General features: G+C 44.6%; 1 protein-coding gene across 1 annotated transcript in view; it reads right to left on the bottom strand.

Moving 5' to 3' along the window:
- The window catches only part of pde9aa (phosphodiesterase 9aa), a gene marked incomplete at both ends in the record, with an annotated part of 56,966 nt that extends 36,830 nt beyond the window's left edge, over positions 1–20,136 (bottom strand). Inside the window, 6 exons of the mRNA XM_079231361.1 lie at positions 2,657–2,727; positions 3,627–3,681; positions 6,144–6,190; positions 8,297–8,374; positions 10,951–11,021; positions 20,074–20,136. Of these exons, the coding sequence (XP_079087487.1) occupies positions 2,657–2,727; positions 3,627–3,681; positions 6,144–6,190; positions 8,297–8,374; positions 10,951–11,021; positions 20,074–20,136 (385 nt within the window). The remainder of the gene's footprint in view (positions 1–2,656; positions 2,728–3,626; positions 3,682–6,143; positions 6,191–8,296; positions 8,375–10,950; positions 11,022–20,073) is intronic.
- Between the last annotated feature and the right edge of the window lie 3,388 nt (positions 20,137–23,524).

A 23,524-nucleotide genomic window follows, 5' to 3' on the forward strand; every position in this document is an offset into this window, starting at 1 on the left:
TTCCGTCAGCGCTCCACTTAGTTAGCGGGAGCGAGAGCGCCCGTAGAATCCGCTGTTGCAGAAACAATATTAATCGATCTCACCCAGTGTTGCTTCACGGTGTGAAGATAGCTGACCTGGTGATGACCAAAGATAGGTACGCCGTCCGGCTCGATGGCCCGGACGTTGAAGCGCACCGTCTCCTCCTAGGAGGTTCTAGCTGTCGCAGCCTTTGGAGGGCGAGAGACCCGCGACTTCGACCGGAGGTCACAAGGCTACAAGCGACGAGCTTTCTTCTGCACAAGTTCAGCCAAAGCTGATGCTAACATACTAGTTAGCCTGCGCAGCGAGAAGATAAATAAGAACCGATCTCGGGATGATGCCGGAAGTTATATCCGGCTGGGGGGAGTCATCCGAGGTCACACGTGACTTTTTTGGTATACAATACTCGAACTGCGCAAGCGCGAGACGGAACATATCCAGTGTGAAACACTGCCTCTGGCGGTCAGTAAGGATGAAATAGAACCTCGGTTTCAGATGCTGTTCCTCACGACATCACTGAACTTTACCATTAACTCTCCACCTGGACAATTGATGTTGTTGTATATAGTATCATTGTAATCTTTGTAAAATAGTTACGATACTAGTATCGTAAATGCCTATAATACTGCAACAATTACACAAATCTGAGAGTCTCGCAGCTGATCTGCGCCCTATTTTTGTTTCTTGTGAAAAACTCGGACTCGATGTACAACTCGCATATTCAACTTGACCTTTAATCGCAGCCTTACTAGGAAGGATGTAATGATTGGTAAACTATCACTGATTAAATGTTCTTGTGGTTAATTACTATAGCAGCTGACCTGTTGAAAACACTGAGATCTATATTATAAAAAACATGATGGCAGCACAGCGCAGCGAGCCTGGCTATCAACCTTTATTGATCAGATTTTATAGCTGGCTTTTTATCTTGAGATAACTGACACATCTATATTGAGTGCCAAGATGCCACCAGCCATGCAGGTAAAAACCAGGCAAACTACTGCAGCATAGTGAGCGGTTCATGAAATGCCTAAACCTGGAATCTGATAATGCTTAGCTGAGGAGGAAAGGTCATGGCCCCAGGTGGAAGTTGATTAAGTGTGAAGATGGCACGTTTCAGCATGAGGTCAACAGCCTCTGGAGGTGGGTTAGCAGACCAGTAACTTATCTAATCACAGCCTCATAAACTGTGAAGGAGCACAAGTTCAGACAACATGCACTGAAGGCATGCAGTTATATCTCTACCAATGCACACTAATCACTCGAAGCACTACTGTACATTAGTACTACCATTTTATCTGTCGTTCTAAAGAGCCAATTCAAAACCAGCTAAAATTAACTCTATGAAATTAAGACTCAGAAGTTAACACATGACAACATGCTGCTGTTGTTAAGACAAAAGCGATATATGAACCTCTTCTGGGAAGCACGGCTTCCTAACAGACAGAAGTTGGCACGACTGACGGTCAGTGTCTACCATACATTGTGGGTGTGACGTTTTATTGTTAGTGCCACTGAGTTCCTGAGGGAAAGACTAAACTAAGCAAGTCTCCAATTAGATGTAGTGAATGACTTGGTTATCTGCATTTTACCTAGATGTTCATGCATTTACCTGCATCCAGAACACGAGTGCCGTCAGTGAGTCCCGACATAGAACTGCCCTTCTGTTAGGAGGCGTACCACAAGACCAGTTTGGTGTCACACCCCTGTGCCTGTGCCCATGTCCTCTGTCTCTCTCTGCACTCTACACACTCGGATACAGGTAGGAATATGCATTTGATTTTCTGTGTGATATGAGAAAAACAATATATGATAAAAACAGTACCTACCTATTCTTCCCAAGCCCCCGCCCCCTCATAACCAGGAATCTAATGACCAAATTGACCAGTACACAACATAAACAAACAGTATTCAGACTCAAAGGAATTAGATATTATTTGAATTAGCCCCATCATCAATGTTGATATCTACAGAAACTATTTTTAACAGGAACATTTACTTTCTTAAATGATGTTAACCCGCATGTGTTATGGTGCAACTGTAGTGTGAATACAAATATTTTTAGAATCCAATTTTTACCCAACAATTTAATATTAATTATTTTGATTTGTGATTGACACATCTTTCAAAGAAATGTGATATTATACTTTGCTAAAACAACAAGTACCCCCTTGCCTCATTTGGATGAACATGAAACATATTTATTTTGGGGCAATATGGAAGATAAATTATGAATTATTATTTAAGTATCCGTTTTTAAAAAAGCAGGCATTCGTTAGTTTATTTGTTTAATTTATTTAATTTTGTTTAATTTATTTGACTGATATAATAATGTCCAAGGTGATTCAGTGATCCTGCTCAGCGGACTTTTGATTGACTTAACTGAACATTAGGAAATTAGAAAATGTATATTTCATGTGAAAGTGATCAAACCCATCCATTAATCTCCAAACACCCCTTTGGAAAAGGCTACGCTGAGATTAGAACTCTAATCTAGTTTTTTGATATAAAAAATCTCTGACTGTAATTAAACTGTATTCAATTTCTACGGCAAATGTTTCTGAAGGTTTGTGACCATATAAATATGATATCTGAATATGAATATTTGACAGTGAGGTGGTGGGAACAGACTTACGCTCTACTCTCTTCTCCAACATGGCTAGACGGTTGGTGACCTCTGTCTTCAGCTCGTTGATCTTGAACGCTCTGCGGACAGATGAGAGAGACAGAAGGAGAAATGAGTCATGAGTAGGGATCTGAATCTGTCTATGACGCAACAATACCCCTGAATATTCACACCGATTTGCTGCAGACAGATATTTACAGCTTACTGTTGCCGTTTCATGTTTAAGTGTTTTAGGTCATGAAATACAAATTAAAAACATTTGCAGGTTCCAGGATCTCAAACTGAATTATTATTTTTATTGATAAAAAATAAGAAATTAGAGTCAGAGCGAATCAGTTGATTAGTCAAAAGTGGAAATGATTATTTCAGCCCTACAAAACATATTTACCATTAGTGCCATCACAGTAGCTACAACTACTGAGAAATCCTTCTATCGGAGTATATTACATAACTTCCTATCATACACTGCAGACGCATCTGTGGCTGAAGTTATGTATGTGACACACAATTAGCAACAATGGTCTCATGTCCAGCTGCATTGTTCCCTTTGTGTCCTGTCCTGTGTACGTATGCATCACATAGAAAATGTGACACGAGCACTGAAGAAGAGAAGGAGCAGTGAATCCTGTCGAAGATTAGTGAAGAGAGCAAACCATTTTATGCACATGTTGCAGCTGCTGTGTGAAAAGCTTACAACTCTTACGATGATATACATTGAGGCAGTCCTCCTGCCTCTTGGGATTGTAAAATACTTTTAAAAAGCAGTTGCAAGGTATACCATCACACCAAAAATGGACAGTATACTAAAGAATTAGCGACTTAGAAACACAAAAGAGAGTAATAGAAACTAAAGAAATGCCAACATTTTTCATATACAAATATGAATTACGCTCAAGTAATATCTCCACAATAATTACAGCAGATTAATGAGTAAACTGAAGATCTGCTGCCGTGGGAGCGTGCTCAGCCAGCTGCTTACCTTGAAAACTGCTCTGCTACTTGCGTCAGTACATTCTGAAAGAGTTCCTCTTTATCTGAGGAGAGAGCAAGCGTGGAGCTGTGTTACATACACATACACATACATACACACACACACACACACACACACACACACACACACACACCGTCAACAGACCCAACACCCATCAGGGGATCATCATGTGGGATACACCATGTGGGATCCACCATGGGGATCCAAGACCTTAAACATGATGCCCCCCAGCTGCATCATGTTCTAAGTACACACACACACACACACGCGCGCACACACACGCGCACGCACACGCACACGCAAGTCCACTGGAGAGCGTCACATGGCCGAAGCAACAGATGGCAGAGTTAGAAGAGTGAGAAGAGAAAAGAGAAATAAAATGTGCCCCTTTCCCTCTGGTCTCACCCTCGGGGATCCACAGAGCGTCTGCAGTGGAACCGGCTGACAGGTTGATGTGTTAACAATCCACTTCTGGTTCCTCTTCCCACACACTGACAAACAAAGCCCAGCCATTGGCTAAAAGCTCCACTGTTGTGGACAAAGTTCAACACTGTGGGCCAATAAACTAACAGCGACAAGAAATTGTAAAAATATATATTATATTGTCGGTCAGTAGTAGTTTGTACATTGTGTCACTCACATTCCATGCGCCATGAGAGGGTCACAGGTCAGTGCAGACTGTTGTTAAAAAATTCCTCTCTGTGATTAATTAAGCCACTTACCAGGAGTGACTAAGAGGACTGGATTGTCACTATTAGACAACACATATAACATGATGAATTATTTTAGTTAACAAGCTTGTTTGAAATTTCCCCCAAAGTATTATGTTTAAGTATCACTGGTTAAAAAAAAGGATGTGGGATGGGATGAAGCTGAATAAACATCAGAACAGGTTTCCAGGCTTTCAAAGTGACCATACAGACACCAACTGTTTAACCAAACCAAACATTTACCACTGATGACGCCTGATGACACGGTGAATGGACTGTACTTGTACAGCGCGTATAGTTTCTATACGTCTTCAGACCACTCAAAGCTCTTTCACACTACTTGTCATCATTCACCCATTCACACACTGATGGCAGGAGCTACCATGATGGGAGGAGCTACCATGAAGGTACCACCTGTCCATCAGGACTAACTAACATTCACACTGATGGGAGGAACTACCATGAAGGTACCACCTGTCCATCAGGACTAACTAACATTCATACTGATGGGAGGAGCTACCATGAAGGTACCACCTGTCCATCAGGACTAACTAACATTCATACTGATGGGAGGAGCTACCATGAAGGAACCACCTGTCCATCAGGACTAACTAACATTCATACTGATGGGAGGAGCTACCATGAAGGTACCACCTGTCCATCAGGACTAACTAACATTCACACTGATGGGAGGAGCTACCATGAAGGTACCACCTGTCCATCAGGACTAACTAACATTCATACTGATGGGAGGAGCTACCATGAAGGTACCACCTGTCCATCAGGACTAACTAACATTCATACTGATGGGAGGAGCTACCATGAAGGTACCACCTGTCCATCAGGACTAACATTCACACTGATGGGAGGAGCTACCATGAAGGTACCACCTGTCCATCAGGACTAACTAACATTCATGCACCGCTGCTACGGGAGCAATTTGGGGTGAAGTATCTTGCCCAAGGATACATCAACATGGACTAGCGGAGCCGGGGATCGAACATCTGATCCTCTGTCATCACACCATCTTCTCGTTCCCCACAAGATAAACATTGTTAGCTCTGTCAGCACTGTTGTTGTTGTTGTTGGCAATGTCTGTGCTGGTAGCACCATTAGCTGGTAGCACTGTTAGCTCCTAGCCGACGGCCCAGCCGTCACCATGTTGAGGAAATCCCTCAATCATAGATATGCTCTTAATTTTGAATTTTTGGTAACTTGAGTTGATTATACATTTCACATTTTAACCCAGAATTAAAAAAAAACATATGCTGAATATGATCAACACCCTGAATAATGCACTTGTTTTATCAAGACCATTTCAGGATGCTTTCCCAATCTTTTATCTCTTTCTCAATGCCTGTCACAACCATTGCATGTGAGCAGAGATGTTTATGCTCCTGCAGAACCAGAGGCACTGAATATGTTTACATACACTGTTAAAGCCAATCTCTGGGAGAAACTGGCTATCTTGTTTATTACATTTTGCAGTTTGGAGGCAGTTTACAAAAGTGTCAATTTTACAAATAAATCAAGATTCAGCGGTTGAAACGAGTCCGTTTAGTGCCAGTTTCAGTGTTAAGTTGAACTTTGTATTAAACTATTGTCATGCAATACTTTTTCTTTTCATCCCACCGCTCTGCTGTCACAGCAACCTGTCTGATGTCTGTATTCAGTCAGTCTAACATGTCTAATCATGGTTCCTGATGCGCTTTGACAGCACCCTGGAGCAGACATCCTCTACATTTACCTTCCACACATGAGATCTTTTTGCGTGCGTGCGTTCCCTGGAACTCACCAGCAAGCTGTCCTCCTCCAGTCATAGGCACCACTCGATACGGTGACCTTCAACACAACCGGAAACACACAGGTTAGTTTGAGAGCAGAGGTGGTGTGAAGCTGAAATAAAAGCCTGTCTGTCCTCTTAGCTGAACACTGTCCTCTTCCTCCCACTTACTAATTCCAGTGGGAACACAGACACACATGTTCACCAACACAAAGGCAGACACCCTGTTTACAAGGAAGATTACCAGCACTCCAATAAAGGGTTTCAGATTTCTCAGAACACACACACACACACACACACACACACACACACACACACACACACACACACACACACACACACACACACAAAGTGGAACATGTAGATGGCCATAGACTACTGTAGCACCTCTGAAGGTCATTCTAAATGACCAAACAGAATTCCAAATTCCACTGCAAAAATGAAACTGATGTGTCATTATTGGATAAGATGGCCTTCATGAAATACAAGGTACAGTTTAAAACTCTAATCTAGAAAAATAATATACATAATGACTAAAAGTGACTTGTTGTTGTTGTTGTCTTCTCTTCTGGTAAATATGATCACAAACATGTCACTCCTAAAGGTGATTCATGATCTCTTGGGAAGGCTGTGGCTCAGGAGGTGAAGCAGGTTGTCCACTAGTCAGAAGATCCCCAGCTCAAGACCATTAGTATGACCATTGTCTATTTCTATATAGTTATTATTTATGCTTGTCATCCGTTCAACTGGGCCAGATTCTACGCACAATCCGAGGAAGTCATGCAGGTTCACCAGAAACTCCTTCAGCTCAGACTCTAGTGGGGTCTCCAGCAGAGACCCGCCCGCTGCAGGCAGACCCACATGGGCTTCCATCCATTGAAGCTCCGGTAGGAGGTTGAAAGCTTTGCGCCCGACTGCAGTGGCTCTTCTTCTGGCCCTGCCAGTCCATTTAAATAGCCCCGTTTCAAATCATTGTGCCCAACCTCGTATACATCTGTGGTCTGTGATATATCGTACATCTTTTTAAGAAATCCCTTGAAATGAAAAAGTTTGAGATTGCTCTCAAAATCATATGAGAGTATGCATATTTATAATATTTCCATAGTTCAGTACAAGGGATTTTGGTAGAGGCATTAAACACATGACAATATAATATAAATCATTTCCTTTTACATTTGTTCAGTCTCTTTGCTTGTTTGTTTGGTTTTCATTGCATCGGCCTGCCTCGGAGTCTGCATTTAGGTCCTTCCTGCTTGTGCTGCTTCATCAGCTGTGACAGTATGTAATGAGCAAACATGTTCCCAGCGACGGCTTTGAGGAGGTGATGCTTACCATTCAGATCCTTGTGCACGCAGCAACAACTCCTCTAATGCACTTCCTTCCAAGCTGCGGCAGTCATCAGTACCTGTGGTGTTGCAGTCTCCTGGTTCCCTGTTCCACCGGCTGCCATTCTTGACCTCAAGTCCCTGGGTCTTGCTTGAGAGGGGTTCCATCTTCATTGCCATTTCCAGTCTTCCAATAGGGTCTGGTCTATGTGTCAGTCCTCCAGTGTGGTCCTGCCTCCATGGCCGTCTTGCAGGGTTGTAACTCTAGTTGCCAGAGTCCAATACTGAACTTCAGTTGCCAAAGTCAGATTCAGAACTCCAGCAACCTGGTCCAGCCGAGTCTTCTGGGACTAGCTATTTTTCATGCCGGCCTGCTGAGGGGTCAAGCTCTACAGTCCTCCAGAGAGGGCCCTCAGGCCACCCACCTAGGGGATTCTACTCCACCACCGTCCAGCCCTCTAGCTTTCTTTTTCTTGTGCACTTTTGTGCAAGAACCGAAAGTACAAAAATAATTTGTGTATTTCTATTGCTGGTTCTCTGATAGCAGTGTCAAACACAAGATGGAGCAGACCCTTAAAAGCAGAAAATCAAAAATGAGCACATTGTAAGAAGTTCCCAGGTAAACTCAGGGTGGCTTCTAATGCAAAGATCACATTTCATGGCTGCTCATTGTAGCAATATGTTAACAGCTAAAGATGAAGGAGCAGGGGACACTGGAATTTACAGCCAATCAGGGAATGTGTGTTTCAATCAAACAGCGAGCCGGTGGACTGAACAAATGTTTTGTCAAACAGTCAATTTATCAATAACGACATCAGTGGGATGCAGATTTTCTAATACCTCTCTGTGTTGTGTGGCATGTTGGGGTCGATGGACACCATGGCTCCAGAAGAATCCAGCAGGGACAGGTTAGTGTTCCTGCATGAAGACAAAAACAGTCTTTTTACTAGAAATCCCAGCCCTTAAAGCTAGAGTTGTTAAACTTCCTCCACAAACATTTTTGTGAACACAACAATAAATAGGCTATAGTATGTGTCTCCTCAGACAAAGAAAATAACTGCTTTGATGACAGACTTCTGTCTTCTTTTTCCGATTTCCTGCAGAGGGGTCATCTACATCTGCTGCCCCTCTTTTACCCACATCTCTGCAAATCTCCAGGCAGGAAAGAGGCCACTCCGGGTCTATTTACTGAGAGACCAGCAGACGGTTCAGCATGGAGACGTTCATCACGTGGCCTTGAGGCAATAGCATCTCTCTTGTCCTATAAGTGTAAGTGCTGAATTAAAAAGTCCATTATTGTTTGCACTCTAAACTGTTCTCATGTTGTCGCACTTTACTCACATATATTTTAAAGACATTCTTATTTTAGGTGTTATATGGTCTATTGCTGAAGTAGCATTAATCACTTCGAGAGAGGAGACATTTTAATATAGACTAGAGGGGGCAAATACCCCTCATCCCCCATCAAATCAAACCCTGTTCATAATGATCATTTGGGGAGCGTGTGTTTGGAGGGAGGCCTGAAGAGACGGGCCGTCAGTGTTGCTGACCTGGCGACCTTTCTCTCTCTTCTGTATATGTAATAATAATAATATGTATCCAATAGATTTAGCGCCTTTTGGAGCTAGTGCTGCTACTTTCGTTAGAAACGAGTTGGCTCTTTCTAGTTTCTCAAGATTACCAATCCTAGCTTTAAATCTTCATATATTAAGCAATAAAACAGAAATCTAGACTGACCGAAATCTCATAAAAATAAAGTGAGACCATTAAATCCACCTAATCCTGCTAGTGAAACTTTCAAACTTTATATCAAGTTCTTCTTCACTGAAGGGATACACTGTAGTTGTTATGCGTTACTACAAGTGTTATATCGAGACCACTGGCAACAAGAGTGAGTCGACAAACCTACTACTAATGGAGCACAGATGCAACATAGAAAGATAATTGACAATGTCCAAATGTATGCAAACTTGAGCTGCACGGAGGAGCAATGGTGAGGGTAATAAACATCTTCAATGACCACAGGCTAGCTCATGGGACAGTTTGACATTGGATCCATTCATCTAGAGGGGGTGTGTCTGACTGAGTTACAGGGATGACATGTGGTGATAATAGGTTTCGAGTCAGAGATCTAGGAGCAAAACAAAAATACAATTAAAACATCGTCAAAATGATAAAATGTATAGTCTATTATCAAACGTATACTAAAATGATATATGATTTAAAAAATATTAAATATTTAATTGAAAGGGTCTGAATCTTCTCATTCAGGCCTGAATACAAGCGTTAAGTTCAAATATCCATAAACTTCTCCTTAAAGGAATGTGCAGGAAAAGGCCCCATCATGCCACCTAGCAGGACTAACTATGGATCACGACGTGAAGCTAATGGGGACACAGCATTCCTATTAGTGTAGCACATGTAAAAGGCCCAAATAATGAAGAGTGAGAAAAAGGCTGGCATCTCTCCAAAGCAGCTCATAGACTGTACAGGGTAGCTGGATTGAATGTTTATTATGAAAGTTAACATGTCATCATGCATTTCTAAAGCTATAACAACATGATATAATATGGTGTTTCCAGATGTTCAATGAAACCACTTCAGGTCCCTGCTTGTTACACTGATAAAGGATCTGATCTGATAAAGATCAGATCCTGTATACAAATAGAGGAGAATCTGAGTGGAACCGCACTTAAGTTATGATTCAGGGAATGGGCCTGCTTGTAACTGGTACCACTAAATCAACATTTCAATGCTGCACAGTGTCTATTCATTCTGTTTAAAACTGATAAAGATAAAGGCTGCACTAGTTATTAATTAACATTAATATCCTCTTGCTCCCCTGTCTCAGCGTGTGCAGGGCTAACAGGCAGTGAAGTGAAGATAAGGTTGTTCGCGCCTGTAACCTGTGAATAGTATTATATTTAAAGCATTAGATTCCAGTAGTAGCTGCGTAGGATTGTATCCATGTAACCCAAACATAAAAATAAAGTTCCAGAGCATTTTAAAGTCCAAAAGTCAAAAGTTGTTGAAAAAAAGTTAAACGTAATTATTTCCAACATGGTTTTAGAGATATATTCTGCTTCAATCCATGTTGGCGTTCAACATGTCAGCGTTTACTCTCCCGCTTGCTTGCACACAAAGAGAGGTAGCAGACGAGTTATATTCATAAAAGAACGTTTATTTTAATAAGCATACATTAACAAATTTAATCAGATTAATCGCTTTATTCAGAATGATGATGGGAGCTATTTACTGAAGTGGAAAAAAACGTGTCGGCCTATTGGAGATTGGCAGACTTCCCCTTTAATGTCGATGATGCCAGGAGTCGTATGTGTGCATGCAAGTGGTCTGCAACATGTGGGACACACAGGTTTGTCCTCTGAGAGTCCTCTTTTTTTATAATTGTGATTATTTCTACCCTCCATAGTGTGTGTGTGTGTGTGTGTGTGTGTGTGTGTGTGTGTGTGTGTGTGTGTGTGTGTGTGTGTTACCTTGACACACCCAGGGCTGTACAGCACAGCTCCTTAATGTCACACGGGCTGCAGAATCTACTGAACACCATCTGAGGGAGAACAACACACACACAATCACACAGGAGAAGATTTCAAACAGATGACACCACAACTGATGTGCATATTCAATCTGGATATAAACCTGCTCACAACATCATGGCAACCTTTGCAAGGTAGGGGAAGTAAGAATATCACATGTGTAATCCTTACTGCATATCAGATATTTATATTTTGGCCAAGTCAGCTTGGGTTTATTACTTATAATAACCAGCTTTAAATGATCTATTCATCTTATTTAAAATAAGACTGCATGCTAACCTGCTACCTTTAGCATGTTACTAGCTACTAGTGTTGTGTCCTCTCGTGTCGAGGCTTCGATGCGCGTGTCGAGTAAGTAGATTTTGGTGAAGCGCGTATCGAGGCTTGTGTCGATGACGTATGTGGTGACGTTCGAAGCCTCTGAGCCGGCCGTACCACGTGACTGATACAGAAAATGGATCGTGGGTTTGCCGTGCGATTTGAAACATAAGGGGCAGCGAAACTCAATGGATTTCCTTCCTCTCTGTACCCAGCTTCATGTGTGCCTGTGAAAGGGTATTTTCTAAAGCAGGCGAAATAGTCTCAAAAAGCCCAGCACTGTGGAAAAGTTCTTATTTTTACTTAAAAAAATTGGACACATCAACATGAACTAGCAGAGCTAAGGCTCGAACCACCGATCCTCTGACTGAAAGTCGGATATTCTAACCACTGACCCACAGTCACATCACAACCCTCTCCCAATTGGTTTCGAGTTTTGATTTTGACCCCGCCATTATATCATAAAGATAGACACAATATTAATAAGTTAATAATTGATGTATTGGCGTCACAAACATAATTTATTCAATTTAAAGCTTCACACACCAACGCCATGGTGTTGTTATGATCACTCTGCCTGTTTTACATCTATTGTCCACTTGGTGGCGCAGTAGAGCAAATGAAGCTCTATGAAGCTTTGGCCCATGAGCGAACCAATTGGATGGAAAGCTTCAATGCTTCAGGAAGCTTCATCTCGCCATCACTACTAGCTAATGTTAGCATTGGGCTCAAGGCCCAGCTGAAGCTAAGCTCAACGCTGATGAGGTAAGGATGAAGCCCCATATGAACTTGTGGATTCAGCAGTTCCAGTGCAGCGCCTGCTGCGTGGGCCTTTTAGTCCCATGAAAACACAGCCATAGCCCTGGTTCACTCAGTAGTTCATTAGTATATGTTAAATTCCTTAAATAATCAGCATTTTGTGTCAACACTGTCAGATAAAAATGAAATGAATGAATGAATATATACTTTATTATTTTTTAACTTTTTTACAACTGTAACTTTCATTTACAAAGGCTGAGCACTGCATTGTGGGATTGTTAGCAGAAAGTATTACACATGCCATGAACACTACATTTTTTTGTTCCATTGCAACGAATTCCCACTCAGCATTTAGAGACTGTGATACAATTGCAGAAAAACTTAAGTGCACTAACAACTAGTCATTAGTCTTGTTTATTATGCAGCTATATATAATGTAAAACATTTCGCATCTTTCCACATGGCAGAATACTGTGGTGGACGCCAAATGGAGTACATTTTAAATCAGTCACTGACGTAGATACTTGTTGTACTGCAGTCCTCTAGTAGGGTATCAAAGATCTCTACAGTTACGTGAAAATGGAGCAATCAACCTTGGGGAGAAACACTTAGGTCTGAACGTGAGGCTTCGCCCGCTCCCTGCTCTTCTTCTGGTTCAGGAAGTGCATGTTGTAACACAGCAACACACCCTTCTCCTCATACGGCTTCATAAACACGGTCAAGCACCGTCATTGAACGTAACAAATGATTTGTGACACAAATGATTCGTACAAAGAAGGCTGACCCGAAGGCTGGCAGTGGCAGCCTGTCACTGTCACACCGGTGAGGGTTGTCTTGTCTTGGGCTTTTGTCTCGTAACTTCCTGTTTTATTTTGAAGCCTGACTCTCCTCTCGATTCAGGTCACTTGCCCTTCCTCATGTGTCACTGGTCTGATTGTCTCCCCTGATCCCTGAGTGGTTCCACCTGTTCCCCATTACCCTCATGTGCTTATAGTCTGCGTCTTCCCTCTGTCCAGTGCCAAAGTGTTTTGCCTTGTCCATGCACCAAAGCCCGCGTCCACAGTCATAGTTAGATTTTTCCCGAAAGTTTTTGTGCGTAAGTTGTTTTTTTTCCCCTGTTTTTCTTCCCTCCTTCGGGAGCGCTTTATGTTCGACGGATTAGTGAGAGAGTTGTTTTTGGATTAAAGGAAACAATAAAGTGCGCCGGTACGAATATCCCCTGCATCTGGGTCCTCCTTTCAGTCCAGGCCTGACATTACACTTTGGCCAGTATGGACCCAGCAGGGATAGAACAGCTCACGGCAGCCCTGCGAACCCAAGAAGACCGGCTCTCCCGTCAGGGGGAATTCCAGATCGCCATGGCGTCCCAGATGGGCCTTCTCTCGTCACAACTTCAAGGCCTGCACAACCATCTGGTGCAGACGACTACAGCCCACGAGCCTCCAGAAGTAGCAGCTGATACACCCTGACTGTCCCGGTCGTCGGGTCAGGATGTGAGTAAGCCCCACCAGCGCAATTCTCTGGAGAACTAGGGTTATGTAAAACATTCCTTATAGACTGCTCCATACACTATGAACTAAACCTCCATGCTTTTCCCACTGACCGATCCAAGATTGCATTTATGATTTCCCACCTTACCGGAAGAGCCAAAGCCTGGGCCTCGGCAGAGTGGGCCCGGGATTTGCCAGATTGCAGATCCCTCGCAGAGTTTAAAAAAGGCGCTGCAGAAGACTTTCGACCCGGTAACGAGCGACCAGGAAAAGGCTCGGGAGCTGAGCGGGCTGAAACAGGGCAACGACTCTGTATGTGACTACGCCATCCGTTTCCGCACTTTGTCAGCGGAGAGTGGCTGGAATACTACAGCCTTATACGACGTGTTCCTGAAGGGGCTGGCAGCTCCTATCCAAGACCTTCTGGTCCCCTTGGACCTACCCACAGATCTCCATCTCCATCGTCGATCGCCACCAGAGCAGCGTCGTTATCCTCCTCTAGAAGGAGAGGGAGCGCCCAGGCAGCTAGGGAGAGCCTGACTAGCACCCGAGGAGCGACAGAGACATCTACAGAAGGGCTGCTGCTTTTACTGCGGTGAACCCGGTCATCTCGTCGCCAACTGCACTGCCAAAAGGACCATGGTGGTGAGTGAATTCAAGGTTTCCGGCATCACCGCACATACTCTCATGACAGTCCAGGTAATGCACCACACCACCACTGAACTCAAGGCGCTCATAGACTCGGGGGCTGATGAAAGCTTGATGGATGGGGAACTAGCAGAACAGCTGGGCCTTAACACAGAACTTTTAGCTAAGCCCATCAGAGCTAAGGCCCTTAATGGACAGGAACTTTTCACAATCACACACATCACAGCACCGCTCAAACTGTGCATTGACAATCACCAGGAGAACATTCGCTTCTATGTATTCAAGGCACCTTCACAGACTCTAATTTTGGGACAGCTATGGTTATTTTGCCACAATCCCCATATAAATTGCCGAACAGGAGAGATCCTAGCCTGGGGAGGGGACTGTGTGAGCGACTGTCTGAACCTCTTGGTTCGGGAGAAGGGCGTCACAATCATTAATTTGATCTCTGTTAGTCCCGCCGCAGATCCCAATTACCCGGACCTGAGCTCTGTGCCTTCCTGCTACCACCACCTCAAAGAGGTTTTTAACAAAGCCAAAGCCCTATCACTCCCTCCACACCGACCCTATGATTGTGCCATTGAGCTGATTCCAGGTTCAACCATCCCCAAAGGCCGCCTGTATGCGGTTTCTGGGCCAGAGAGGGGGGCCATGCGGGAGTACATTGAAACCTCCCTTAAAGCGGGGCTGATTTGCCCCTCGTCATCGCCAGCTGGAGCTGGTTTCTTCTTTGTGGGCAAGAAGGATGGCTCCCTAAGACCTTGCATTGACTACAGCCCACTCAATGACAACTATAAAGAACCGCTACCCACTTCCTCTTATGTCATCTGTGTTTGACCAGCTCCAACAGGCCAAGATCTTCACCAAGTTGGATCTTCGCAACGCCTATCACTTGGTACGGATAAGAGAAGGTGACGAATGGAAGACCGGGTTTAATACCCCTAGTGGACACTATGAATACAAAGTCATGCCTTTTGGCCTCACTAATGTTCCTGCCGTGTTCCAGGCCATGATTAATGATGTGCTAAGAGACTTTCTTGACCATTTTGTGTATGTCTATCTGGATGACATGCGTATCTACTCCCCTGACCTGCATACACACCAAGACCATGTGACTCAGAGTTTATTTTCTCGCAGTCTTTTCAATACCTATGTCAAAGCAGAAAAGAGTGAATTCCATGCCGACACTGTCTCCTTCCTGGGCTTCATCGTAGCCCCTGGAAGAGTGCAGATGGACCCGGCTAAAATTAGCGCTGTGGTCGATTGGCCTACACCTGATAGCCGCAAAAAGGTTCAGCAGTTCCTTGGGTTTGCTAACTTTTACAGGCGGTTTATCAGAGGCTTCAGCGCAATAGCTGCACCTCTCCATGCTCTCACCTCCACACTGGTGCAGTTCCACTGGTCTCCAGAAGCTGATGCTGCCTTTCGTATCCTCAAGCACTGCTTCACCTCGGCCCCCATCCTCACCCTGCCAGACCCTCGACGACAGTTCGTGGTAGAGGTGGACGCCTCAAACGAAGGGGTCGGATCCATCCTCTCCCAGCGATCAGAGCAGGATGGTAAGGTGCATCCTTGTGCCTTCCTGTCACGGCGGCTATCCAAGGCGGAGCGGAACTACGACGTTGGTAACCGGGAGTTGCTGGCGGTCAAACTCGCGCTAGAGGAGTGGAGGCACTGGCTCGACGGGGCGGACCATCCGTTCATTGTCTGGACTGATAATAAGAATCTAGAATACATCAAGAAAGCCAAAAGACTCACTTCTCGCCAGGCGGGCGCTATTTTTTAAAAAATTCTTTTTTTTTTTTTTTTTAAACAAACCGATTCTCCTTTTCTCTCTCATACAGGCCGGGGTCTCAAAACGTCAAGCCAGACGCCCTGTCTCGTCTCTTCGACCCAGAGCTTATTGCCAAGGACCCAGAAACGATCCTCCCACGTACCTGTGTGGTTGGAGCACTGACTTGGCAGATAGAAAATGAGGTTAAGCAGGCTAATGGTGAGGCTCTGTCACCTAGTGGGTGCCCAGAGAATAGCTTGTTTGTCCCGGTTGATTTGCGCCCACAGGTGATCCACTGGGCCCACACCTCACTGCTTTCCTGCCATCCGGGAGTTCGAAGAACGATGTTCGCTATCGCCCGGAGGTTCTGGTGGCCCTCCATGGAGCCGGAGGTCCGGGAGTACGTAGAGGCATGTTCGGTCTGCGCTCGAAACAAGACGTCCTCCGGGTCACGCATGGGACTCTTGCAGCCACTTCCCATCCCCTCCAGACCGTGGTCCGACATCTCAGTGGATTTCGTCACGGGGCTTCCGGCCTCTCAAAGAAACGCCACTGTCCTCACAGTGGTGGACAGATTTTCCAAGATGGCTAGATTCATCGCTTTGCCAAAACTGCCCTCCACCAAAGAAACGGCGGAGATCATGATGATCAATATTTTTAAGGTTAATGGATTTCCCAAAGACATTGTCTTGTCCCCAGTTCGTCTCCCGGTTCTGGAGGGAGTTCTGCCGGCTCATCGGAGCTAAGGCCAGCCTGACCTCGGATTATCACCCAGAGGCCAATGGCCAGACCGAACGTCTCAACCAGCAACTGGAGACTGGCCTCCGGTGTCTGGTGTATCAGAATCCCTCGACATGGAGCAAACACCTGGTCTGGGTCGAGTATGCCCACCTCGGCCACAGGTATGTCGCCGTTCAAGTGTGTGTTTGGTTACCAGCCCCCTGTTTTCACAGACGAGTCAGAGGTGTCTGTACCCTCCACCCATGCCATGGTTCGCCGCTGCCACCGCATCTGGGCAGCCGCCACGCAGGTATTGATTCGCCAAGGGGACCGAGTCAAGACTGCGGACCGCAAGAGACGACCCGCCCCCGCCTACCAGCCAGGACAGAAAGTGTGGCTCTCCGCCAGGGATCTACACCTTAAGGTCCCGTCCAAGAAGCTGGCGCCGCGGTTCGTGGGTCCGTTCCCATCACCAAGCTCATCGGCCCTGCAGCAGTTCGACTTCGCCTGCCCCGATCCCTCTGTGTTCACCCCACCTTCCACGTAAGCCGGGTCAAGCCCGCCAAGGAGAGTCTGATGGTTGAAGCCTGACTCTCCTCTCGATTCAGGTCACTTGCCCTTCCTCATGTGTCACTGGTCTGATTGTCCCCCCTGATCCCTGAGTGGTTCCACCTGTTCCCATTACCCTCATGTGCTTATAGTCTGCGTCTTCCCTCTGTCCAGTGCCAAAGTGTTTTGCCTTGTCCATGCACCAAAGCCCGCGTCCACAGTCATAGTTAGATTTTTCCCGAAAGTTTTTGTGCGTAAGTTGTTTTTTGTTTTTTCCCTGTTTTTTTCTTTCCTCCTTCAGGAGCGCTTTATGTTCGACGGATTAGTGAGAGTTGTTTTTGGATCAAAGGAAACAATAAAGTGCGCCGGTACGAATATCCCCTGCATCTGGGTCCTCCTTTCAGTCCAGGCCTGACAGTCACAGGTGGAAGAGACAGGGCTGGTGGAGGTCAGCTTCAGGAACACCACATCTACAGCTGCTGTTCATCTATGCTCTGACACTTATTTCATTCTTTGATTCATTGAACTTTACTACTAAACTACAAGTAATTCAGTCCTGGAATAATATTTCCTCAAATATGATGTGAAACTGTATGGCCAATAAAGCCACAACTTCTTTTATTGATTTACCATATGACCTTTTTTGAGCCGCGCCACATTTTTCTACAATGAAACACCAACAACCCAAAAAGTTACAAAATGTCACATTGTAACATAATACAGCATATTGTAGGTCATTATTGCGCTACCTACTGGCATGGAAGAGTATTCAGTGTTTCAAGTAAACCAGATTGCTCCATCAGACAAAAGTGTTATCACTTTGTTAGAAAAATGAAAATAAAGTTATGCAAAAAATAACTAATATTTAGTTACTACTAAATAGCTTATAGTGGAAAACAATAAGCTATGTGTTTGCAAAACTGAGTGCCGATAAGTGAGCATCACATATTAGTGGCTGCAGTGAGCTGCTTTCCTCTACACATCTTTTTTAAACGGGGTTGTAGATTTGATACGGTGCTCAATGAGAGACACAACAGCAGAAAGCCGACTTCACGGAGATCTCAAAGATCGGCTTTTGGCAAAATGACAATCGGCGAGTCGCGCATGCGCAGTGTAACCTGTGGACGGTGATCAGGTTTGTCATTTCAAATCATTTACATATGCATTGAAGCTAGAAACCATGCACACTGGATTGCCCACTGACTGCATTCATTTCCTTACCAATCTTTTATCCTTTTATAGCCAATGCTAATCTGATAGCACTGAACACTGCTGTCCATAACATGTTAAATAGGGAATGTATTCTATCTCCTATTCCATGTCTTCTCCACTAGGAGAAGGAGACACAGCAAACTTGTCTGATGCTTGAAACTCATGAAGCTGTATTAACCCTTAAACCACCCTGCTGCATATTGAAATGTCGGCATGAGAGAAAACACATGGTTTTGTGCAGCACACACTGTGTGAGCTCCATAAAGAAGAAACAATGCAATAAATGCAAAGTGCTGGTGAAGTATAAACCTCATTATATGGCCTTTTATGAGCTGCTGTTCCTCCTCCATTGGTTTGTCAATGTAAACAGAGAACTGCCTGCACTCTCGGCCTCAACACAGTACCCGCAACCCTCTCTATTAGCAATAATGGGACAAACCATCTGAAATGTACACTGCCCTTGACCGTCTATGCGGGATAGAGACTGCCCAACAGTGTATGAAGTGTATTTTCAATGCGTGTGTGCTGACTGGGGTAGTTTGCTTTTTCTCATTGAAACTGAGTAAGTAATGATGTTTCCTATTAGGGCAGTGATTCATGTTGGTTCAGATTGCAATCAATCTGGATGTTCTGGAGGGATTTGGGACCCTGAGCTGGATAAACAGGTTCATAAAATGGATTATCTAGCAAGGGAAACATTGAGTTGTGTTCAGTGTCACATAATGATCCTGTCTGTTTATCAGTGTTTCCCAGTCTTGCTGAATCTGCCGGGTGCTAAACTACACGTAGAGAGGTCATCAGTAGCATGAGATTATTCTTCTGTATGACGCGCAATAATCTATTTCTGTTTACGTGTGTGTGTGTGTGTGTGTGTGTGTGTTGCAGAGAGAAATAGATTAGTGTGTGCGCGCACACACACACACACACACACACACACACACACTTAGACTAAAGGCCGTTGTGTATAATTGTCTCATTCATGTAAATTATACACAGCAGAAAACAATAGCAGCAGACCTGAAGCTCCGGTCAGGATCACCGAACTCAAGCAAGCCTCACATCTCTTTGGCATCACATCGTCTATCAAATGACTGGGATCATTCCGCATGTTTTATCAGGTCAGGGACACAGTTCTTTTAGTTACGAAGTCCTGAAAGAATGAGCGCTGCTGCTAACAAAGTCAAACTCGCCACATCTGATGTGCACATGATGAATTTAAAGCACCTTTGTGATGTTGGATGACTTTGTCTAATTACAGTGACATTGCTCTGCTCTCCAGTACTCAATATGACAATTAAAGTGACATAATACGACTTTAGCTGTACAGATTATATTCCTGTAGAGATGTCCAGTGTTCTGGCCACGTTACAATATATTAAAGTCGTTTTACCCATGAGGCTACTTGGTTATGATACTTATACAGTAGCATTATCAAGCTTTTTCTTTACCTCCACAGACACTTTATTATATTATATTTATTATACGTTGGTATATTGGTAATTAGGAATACTATTTGTATTGTTTATTTTCTTTTTGTTCCTTTCCTGACAGTGCTGACACGCAGCTGTATACAGGAGCCTTGATGTCTCGTACCTTCTGAATCCTGCCGTCCACGTCCAGGTGAATGAGCCGGTAGGAGGACGACGCGGAGCCCATGTCCCCGCTCCTCTTCCCGGAGGCGGTGTTGCTCTGTGCGGTCACCGCTCCGGTCCTAGTCTCACCACCACTAAAGAAATTGTGGGTGGTGTTAATGGAGTCAGCGGTCCGACAACATCCCACCTGTTTGTCCGTCTAACACATCGACACAAACAAAGCCGGTCTCTCACCGCTCTGCCGCCTCGCTATCTGCCGCATCTCATGAAGCCTGTCCACGCGCGTCCCCGCCTCTTTCATTCACTACAGACCACCTGGGTCTGCGCGCGCTTACCGGCAGGCACGCTGGCTCACACACGCATACAAACACACACTGTACAGAGGTGTACAGGTAGAGAAGCCAACTTCTTTGTGTTTGTTTTCGCGTGCAGTACCTGGGGGAGGACAGTTGTAACGTCTCCATCTCTACCCATCAGAGATACGTTTGAGTGACGTCTCCATCTCCACCAATCAGAGATACGTTTGAGTGACATCTCAGCCAACTCATGCAGTTCGGTAAAGTTGGAAAGAGATTCACAGATTCGGACTTCCCGGATCAATAACTCAATAAAATTGTAGCTTGTTGTTTGCATCACTACGATTACAGAGAGGTTAATTTTACCAAAACGGGTCGTTCTCCGAGCTGCACAGATAACATTAGTCTCTATGTGCAGCCGACTGTGAGACGAGTGCGCACGGGCTGCAGGTATGTAGCGTCTGCAAAGTGCAATGCGGAAAATACATACTACAAAAATAGTCTGTAACTTCACTGTTATGAATTGTAGCATTACCAAAATCCTTCAAATCCCCTTTTTTCCAACAGCTGAACAACTTCTTGGCCGAAAATAACTGTTTTAATGTCTTCCAGACTGGCGTTCGTCAGCACCACAGTACTGAAACTCTTCAGAAGGGATAATAATGGAGCACTGACACCACGATGTTCTAACAGTACAATGACAAATAAACTCAGAGGAACTTCTTTTTATTTCTCTGCTGAGAAGCAGGAGATGATCATGAACGTATATGAGGAATTCATTACCTTAATCATTCACAGCAAACTCCTTGCGAATATTCCAACGTTTTTGCAACAGTCATAAGTCAGTGTTGAGAAAATGTATCGGCAAATTTGAAGTGCTTCATCACCCAAATCAATCAGATTATATTTACGAATAAATATATACTTATGAGGATATATGTACTGTATGCGCATATGAAACATGTACTATATGTATATACATGTATGTGTAGATTACCATATAACTAGGAGTATGAATATGTGTATGGGCGGATCAGTATGTATGTATGTATTATTCATAATCAGAAATTCAATCAATTGAAGCAGTGAAAAGAAATTGTGTGTGATTCTCTGCATTCTCATCATGAGTCTACTTAATGATGTTCTACAATAATGATATGTATGGTGTTCTAATAACACTGTCATATAATTATGAGTGCTTTCAACACATCCACACTGTAAAAAAAGAATAGTTGGACCAACTCAATTGAATTACTTCAATTGGTAACACACAAATTAATTAAGTTTTAAATTAACGAGTTGGATTAACACAATTGCTTTAAGTCAGATGTATGTCATCATTTGATTGTTTTTAAATCAATAGTTTGCATTACTCCAACTTAAAATGAAGGAAAGTTTCCAGTTTTTCCAACTCAATTATTTGCTTGACCCAAAAGTAAAATACTGCTACAATATATTTCACAGGTTTTCAACAAAGTGCAATGTAACAACAGATTCCACATTTTCAACAAATTACATTGTAATTCAACAATATATTCCACATTTTCAACAAAGTGCACTGTAATGCAACACTATATTATGCAAATAAGCATGAGTCACAACACAATGTTATGACACCAGTATAATTACAGAACAGACTTTAGCGAGGAGTCTGTCTTATTCCTCAACAGAACCCCCTATAAGCAGCTATAGCTGCCAATGATGCAATTGAACTGTGCAACTTTGGAAAGGAAAAAATAAACTGATTAAAACAAAACAACCATATTTTTTTGAAAATGAAATCCTTTGCCTCAAATAGAAAGAAACAATAAACTCCTGCTCCTTCAAAAACAAAACAAAAGTTTAAACGCACTTCACATTGTGGTTTGAGGAATATTTCCATCTCGATTGTCTCCTGGGGCATCCAAAGGCTCAACTTTGACATGCCCCGTGTGCTTGCACAATATGGCACTCGGCTAGACACAGTCTTCAGGTCCAGAAGAGCAATTCATTGTAGTGTTACTACAAGTTTTGAACGAACACCATGTTCGAGCATAAGGTGGCTCATAAGTGTACCTGGTACCAGAACACCTTAGGCCGGAGATCAATGATCGACTTTGTAGTCGTATCATCTGATCTGCGGCCGTATGTCTTGGACACTCGGGTGAAGAGAGGAGCAGAGCTGTCAACTGATCACCACCTGGTGGTGAGTTGGATCAGATGGCGGGGGAGTCGGCTAGAAAGACCTGGCAAGCCCAAACGTGTAGTGAGGGTGAACTGGGAACGTCTGGCGGAGGACCCTGTCCGGGAGGTCTTCAACTCCCACCGCCGGAAGAACTTCTCACAAATCCCGAGGGAGGCTGGGGACATGGAACCCGAGTGGACCATGTTCAAAGCCTCTATTGTGGACGCGGCTGCTCGGAGCTGTGGCCAGAAGGTCATCGGTGCCTGTCGTGGCGGCAACCCGAGAACCCGGTGGTGGACACCGGGGGTGAGGGAAGCCGTCAAACTGAAGAAGGAGGCCTTTCGGGCCTGGCTGGCCCAGGGGTCTCATGAAGCAGCTGACGGGTACCGGCAGGCCAGAAGGGCTGCAGCTGCGATGGTCGCGGATGCTAAAACTCGGGCATGGGAGGAGTTCGGGGAGGCCATGGAGAAGGACTTTCGGTTGGCCTCAAGGAAGTTCTGGCAAACCATCCGACGGCTCAGGAAGGGAAAGCAGGGCCTACCCCAGGCTGTTCTCAGCAGGGGGGGGGGAACTGCTGACCCGGACTGGGGACATCGTCGGGCGGTGGAAAGAGCACTTTGAGGAACTCCTAAACCCGGCTAACATGTCCCCCGGAGAGGGGGCAGCGCCGGAAGACTTTGGGGTGGTTTCTCCCATATCCCTGGCAGAGGTCGCTAAGGTAGTCAAAAAGCTCCTTGGTGGCAAGGCGCCAGGGGTGGATGAGATCCGCCCTGAGATGCTGAAAGCGCTGGACATTGTTGGGCTGTCTTGGTTGACACGCCTTTTCAGTGTTGCATGGGGGTCGGGAACAGTGCCCATGGACTGGCAGACCGGGGTGGTGGTTCCCATCTACAAGAAGGGGGACCGGAGAGTGTGCTCAAACTATCGTGGCATCACACTGCTCAGCCTCCCGGGAAAAGCTTATGCCAGGGTGCTGGAAGGGAGGCTCCGAC

Source organism: Taurulus bubalis, assembly GCF_910589615.1.
Source record: "Taurulus bubalis genome assembly, chromosome: 15".
In the NCBI taxonomy this organism is placed as follows: domain Eukaryota; kingdom Metazoa; phylum Chordata; class Actinopteri; order Perciformes; family Cottidae; genus Taurulus; species Taurulus bubalis.